Genomic DNA, 6,189 nt, shown 5'->3' with positions numbered 1-6,189 from the left:
CAAAAATAAATTAAAAATAAATGATATCCTTATCTTGCTTTTGCAGTATCTTTTACGATGCTCTCTTTTTCATCGAGTACTTTTGCCCCGCTATCTTTTCAAGCACAACTTTTTGTACACGCAGATGCACGCAAGTTGACGTTATGCTCCTCCCACAGGTTGGTTATAATAACGTGGCGTGCGTACACGCATTTCCACCCCTCTTGGCGGTAAGTTATACTGCGCATGTGCAGAAGACCACGAGGTGGAAAGTGTAGAAGATAGGTGATAATGGCTGACAACACTGCGACCAGAGATGCCCCTACAGACACCAGTCTGACACTGGGCACAGAAGAGGCACGAAAGCTACAAGACGGCATAACTATTATAAACTCGTTGATAACTAGAGCTACTGGGGCGAGCCATCACTTAATTTCTGAAGTAGCCTCAAGCAGTAAGTTTAGATCTGCACGCCGGCTCAAATTATGTATGCTTTCTTTTAAGGTCGTTCCGACTCTCAAGGTCATTCTGAGGGTCGTGCTAATCAGAGTCAAGCATGCAGCCGTGCCCTTCAAGCATTGAGGTCCGTAAGGCAGCATTTTGATGAGGAAAGGAGAAAGGACGTGATTGATGAGCAGAGAAGAAAGGACGCGGTTGACGAGCAGAGAAGAAATTTTTCTCCTTATACAAGTGGAAGAGGAAAAGGAAAGGGGCGTTCTCGTAGTTGTTCTTTTAAAATGTTTTGTTTAAGTTCTCCACTTGATACTCACGTACCAACTTCGGTTTCATATAAAGAAACACTTTGTAAAGCTGGTTTAGGAGAGAAAACTGTAACTATACCAGACTCTTCCTGTTCGTGAGATGAATTTTGGTCTATTATCACTTCAGCTTACCCAAAGCTCTCAAATTGTGGCAGTTTTGAGTTACTTCGTTGTATGAGTCAAAGCAGAGAGCTTGAGCCTATATCAAGATCAGTTGCCAAGTCACCGAAGCTCTTAAAATCAGTGCTCAGCAATAGAAAAATCTTCATTAGACCCCTCCAGAAAGATCTAGATGTAAGAGTTGCTGAAGATTTAGTATCAACAGATGATTCAGTGGAATTTTTTGTAAGTGGCCAGTTACAATAGATACTGAGCATATCTACTATAATTATTAACAATAGGAGGAGTGCATTTATTGTAATCAGAGTTTTGAGCTCAATTCACTTCGAGAGCATGCTCAAGACTGTCAGAAAAAGAAGTAAGCAAGCAATTTTACATTGCTGTACCTATATTTAATAACAGGCAATTTTGTACGATTAATATTGATGATGATTGTGACTTTGAAAGTTCTAAGCAGAAGAAGAGCATTTTTGAATTGCCTAGTGATAATGAGGATTTACCTTTGTTCTCAAAAATATTGAATGGATGTGATTACTCTCAGTCACTTGTATCAAACCAGGAAGAGGTAGTGAAGATATTGGATGTTGTATTGTAAAATTGAGAGGGAGAGATAGAGATACAAAATAACAGGAACACACATGATACAGCAAATTGCACAGATCTTGCAAGCCAATTCATAAACCAATCTATGAATTTCAAAGGACTGTCTAAATTGAGGTGTGTCTTGCATTGTATGGTCACATTAAACAAACAGCCCACCAAATTGGCAGTTTGCAAGGTCTATGCAACTAGCTGCATTAATCAAAAGTGCATATACTAGTCTGTGGTTAAACAACAATGACATATAATAATAACTAATAATTAATCATTCTATTACAATAGATAGCTGATGTATGTGAAACAGAATCCATTATGGTGACGCATGCTATAGAGATAAGTAGTGACAAAGAGATTGAAGTTAAAAGGTACAGTATAATGATGTGCATATCATAATTGCAGTACAATTATTCTATTGTACTACGTTATACATGACCTCAGCAAAAAAAACCAATCAAACCAGTTTCACTTGTACTGTCTACTGTCATATATAGTTTAAATCAGTTATGATTTGCTTAAAATAATATATGTTGTCACTGATCTTTGTCATTAGGTGTATACAATGTATTCTAAATGTGCAAACTGTGACATTTGTTATTGGTCATTTCCAATGCATTCTGCCTTAATTTAATTTTCACACTTTGCCTGTTTACTATTTTTATTTATATTCAATATTTATATTCAGCATTGATGTGTTCTGCACTCTATACCATGCAGTACAACAGAACCCACTCTGAAAACCATTCTGACAGACCTTGCTGAACAACTAACTGATATAGTGACGTATATTCCAGTCAGAAGAGGACATGTATTGAGGGATGCATTAAGAACTGTGAAGCGTTCATCATTCTGTTATTTGAATCCCATTAAGGTATAGTAAATTAATGCAACTGCTTAAGTAGATTTTATTCATATTAGGTTGAGTTCTTAGGTGAAAAAGGAGTGGATGGAGGTGGGCCTAGTCGGGAATTTTGGTGTTGTTTGGCTAATAATTTTGAGCAATTGTGTGATAGAGATGGTGGGAATAAGGTGCTGAGGCATGATGCTGTCGCTTTACAGGTATGTGTAATTTCCTATAGCTCTCATTTTAATTTCTATTAATTTTTGGTAGGAGGAAAAGTTTTTTTACATTGGAGAGTTAATGGCCTTATCAGTTTTGCATGGTGGCTGTGGCTTTCCATTCCTGGGGAAGTCAACTTATGATTATTTGTGTGGTGTTCCTCTTTCATCTATAAATGTTAGTAAGGACGAAGTTCCTAATGTAGAAGCTAGAGTTTTGTTGGATAAGGTATACGTGTTTTTGTTCAGATCGGCTAATTTTTCACTTATTGTTTATTTAGATTGATACTGCAGGAGACAGCAATGCATTGAGGGCTATCTGCATGGAGCATGTTGATTTAATAATTGATGCAGGTTTTAATAAACCAATCAACAGTCTTGAGCTCAGCAATAAAGAGGAGTTGACTAAAACTATTAAGATACATTATACCCTCTTGAGGTCCAAAGCTGAGTTAGATCAACTGACTCGTGGGCTATCTATATTGGGTATTGGGAGACGCTATATGCAAATATCCTGTACATTTTGCTCCTCCATTCACTTGAAGCTTGGCTCAACTCACTGCTGGTAAGTCTATAATATTTCAATTTTGTTTTTATTGTTATAATATAATTAGAACAATTGCGGCAATTATTTGAGGATGTTTACTATTCTCTAGCTGGTAGCTCTGAACGGCAGAAGGAGGAGGCTATGTACATGCTATTCATTGATTTCCTAAACAGCTGTGAGACTAACTGTGAAAGTCAGTTGATACTTATTTGGCATTGATTTTGATGCTATCTTGAATATGCAGGTAATATTGGTTTGGAGAAAATACTTTCATTTTTTACCGGCACTGAAACAATACCTGCCTTGGGATTTGAATGCACTGCAAGTTTGCGATTCAGTGATAGTCTAATGCATCCCACAGCATCTATGTGTGCCCTACAATTGACACTCCCAACACAATATCACGATGACGAGTCAGCATTAAAAAAAAAATATGATATATGGCATACTGAATCATGGTGGATTTGGACTTAGCTAAAAAAAGATTCATAAAACTGGTGTTAATTGTTAATACTCTTTTGTGGTGCATGTACATGCATTTCTTTTTGTATCACTTATTCTATTATCAATAATCAATAATTCACAAATAATACTGACATTCAACAAATGAGCATACAGAAAAAAATTAAAGGGAGAGAAAGATAGAGGAATGGAAATATGACATTACAATCAATTTGTGTGATATCCTATGTTATTTTGCACAAATTCTCTTGCTGCAACATATAAAACAACACCATAATCGTTACATGTTACCATTGGATTTACTAATGTCTTTAATTGTTCTAATTCTTCATCCTGTATTGGGCAGCGAGTAACTGGTACACTAACTTGCTCTTGTACTTGTGTTACAATGGGACCATTCCAATCAATTCCAAAGGCATCATCAATAGCACCACTTTCAGCTGCTTCATCTCTCCTCAAAAGAGCCATACCTTGAATCCATAACTGGTAAGGACTAAGATTACTTTGACCTCTGATCCTGTGATGACTATATGCTTCACGAAATGTATCCAATTGTCTTTGTATCCGTGACAAAAATACGTAGTGAAGAGCAAAAAGATTAATCTCACTGTTAGGATCAAGCAATCCCTCATCCTCCAATCCATAAAAAAGATAATAAAATAGAGACACACAACCTTCAAACACATCTCTCCAGAGCCTCTCAATCCTCTGGTTATGGACACTTCTGCCAGTAATACAACTCCCACGATTAGGTCCCCTTAAAGGATGTGTGAGCATGTACTCAGATACCCGAACATTCTCCACACCCCTATCACATCGCACTCTAGACGGAAGACCATATGCAGTAACTGCTTGAAGAAAACAACGAAGAACAGTTTCGGATGAATTATTGGTGGAAATATTTAAGTAGACTGGAAGTCTTGAGAAGCCATCAATGCCACCATGGATTACCATCCTCCACCGAACTAATTTGTGGTATCCATCAATATGTCACAAGCTGTTAGGCATTGGAACATAATACTGTCTCCTATGTAATGCTCTCCTTAGACGCTGTCTAACACCACTTGGATCAATGTGTAACAGAGCTTCCCTAATCCTTCTTCGCTGAAGGTTAAGCGCCCTTCCTCGTAAGTATCCCTCAAAAGTCCTCTGGCCTCCGTTAGGATATGTGTGAACAAACTCTGCTGTAATTTCATGTAACTCAGTATCAGATATAGATGAGTATGAAGCCGAATCTTCTAAGCTGTACTGAATGATTCTTCTTCGGATAGTTTTCGGTGAAACTTTTAGCATATTAGCAATATCAACACAAGAGAAGCGAAATGATAGCAACAATGACAGTTGGTTTTCATCAATATGAATTTGTGGACGACCCCTTCTGACAATAGACCGCCTACTTTGATATTCAATCCAATTATAAACCTCAACAACTGCCATTAATAAAGTTTCACCATCTTCTATCGTGAGCAGATCTGAGACTATAAGAACATCTTGCAAAAGTATCTCTGCCTCCAGAAGCACTTCTCCATAATCGACGCCCCCTTCAGCTTCCAATGAAGCCATTCTCTCGATGCTTTCCTCCATTTCTTCTAATAGAAGTAGCACATCAACAGCTGCCATGATGCTCAATTGCTCATTACCTGTAGCTCCACCTCTAGGCGTAACTTCACGACCAGCAGCTCAAGTGAGTTGATGTTTTAAAAACATGGAGTGTGAAAGGTAGTGGTAAAAACATGGCGCTGTAAAAGATACTGCAAAAGCCGAAAAGGATATCGTTTATTTTATTTTATTTTTGTCCTTAATGGCGCTCCATAGTATTAGAGATCTCATTTTTGAAACACCCAGCAACATATAGCACTTGTAAGGATTGCAAAGACATTCTTACACTTTGTAATAAATAGTTTCCAAGGAAAATAACCAAGTTGCGTTTGCATTGACGACAATTTAGAAAATCTTCTCTCCATTTCTTATGATTAATTGGTTTGTCTGCATTTATGTCATCACAACAATGCATGCTATTGGTTGTGCTTGAGACTTCCTTATCACGTCTTTGTTGCTCAAAATACTTTGGTGACTGTTCTAATGATCCCGGGTTATCAAAAATAACATGTATTTCGTTGCATCCTTTTCTGAACTCTGATTTGATAAATCTTTCCATGATAAATTTACAGTAATCTTGTAGTTTTTTGTGTTGATTGAGTGGATTAACATTAATTAAAAACATGCCTTCCATAATTATAACCTCAGGAGTCCATGGGATGTTGGAAGCAAAAACAGGAGGTATAGCTGTGCTATACCTAGCCTCATAATGCTTTGTGGCAAAACTTTTTTGGCCTTTATTAGCAATCCCATTGCTATTGCATAGTGCTAGTGGTAATTCTGTTAATTGTTCTTCAAGATTACGTATTGGCTGCCCTGTTCTTCTAGAAAATGACATCTTTTTTTCTCATAGCAGACACAATTAACTGTTTGTCCTTTTCTAGTTTTGTTATTTGCCGACTCTTCTTTTGTTTTTTGGTAAATGTTTTTAGATTAATCTTTCCATTTGGTGCTTTGATACTGGGTTGCTTTAGCATTACTGCTGAAATTCTTTGAAGCAATTTTTGCTGACCTATATTTCTAAAATTCATAAGATCTGTCATTTGTTTGTTACTAATTTTTTCC

General features: G+C 37.1%; 2 protein-coding genes across 2 annotated transcripts; both read left to right on the top strand.

Moving 5' to 3' along the window:
* Positions 1-225: 225 nt before the first annotated feature.
* LOC109593840 (uncharacterized) lies at positions 226-3,604 on the top strand. Its single transcript, XM_020008947.1, has 10 exons — positions 226-433; positions 484-1,085; positions 1,142-1,218; positions 1,263-1,425; positions 1,743-1,825; positions 2,175-2,328; positions 2,376-2,745; positions 2,798-3,081; positions 3,131-3,256; positions 3,308-3,604. Exons 2-7 carry the CDS (start codon positions 915-917, stop codon positions 2,556-2,558), a joined length of 831 nt encoding a protein of 276 aa, XP_019864506.1. The 5' UTR covers positions 226-433; positions 484-914; the 3' UTR covers positions 2,559-2,745; positions 2,798-3,081; positions 3,131-3,256; positions 3,308-3,604.
* On the top strand, positions 2,599-3,537 carry LOC109593832 (uncharacterized). Its single transcript, XM_020008941.1, has 4 exons — positions 2,599-2,745; positions 2,798-3,002; positions 3,131-3,256; positions 3,308-3,537. The coding sequence occupies exons 1-4, from the start codon at positions 2,599-2,601 to the stop codon at positions 3,535-3,537; spliced, it is 708 nt and encodes a 235-aa protein (XP_019864500.1).
* Positions 3,605-6,189: the final 2,585 nt, after the last annotated feature.

The sequence above is a fragment of the Amphimedon queenslandica genome, unplaced genomic scaffold (assembly GCF_000090795.2).
Source record: "Amphimedon queenslandica unplaced genomic scaffold, v1.1 AMPQUscaffold_13503, whole genome shotgun sequence".
NCBI lineage: Eukaryota > Metazoa > Porifera > Demospongiae > Haplosclerida > Niphatidae > Amphimedon > Amphimedon queenslandica.
Note: the sequence above shows the minus strand (reverse complement) of the source record. Positions and strands in the feature narration are given on the sequence as shown.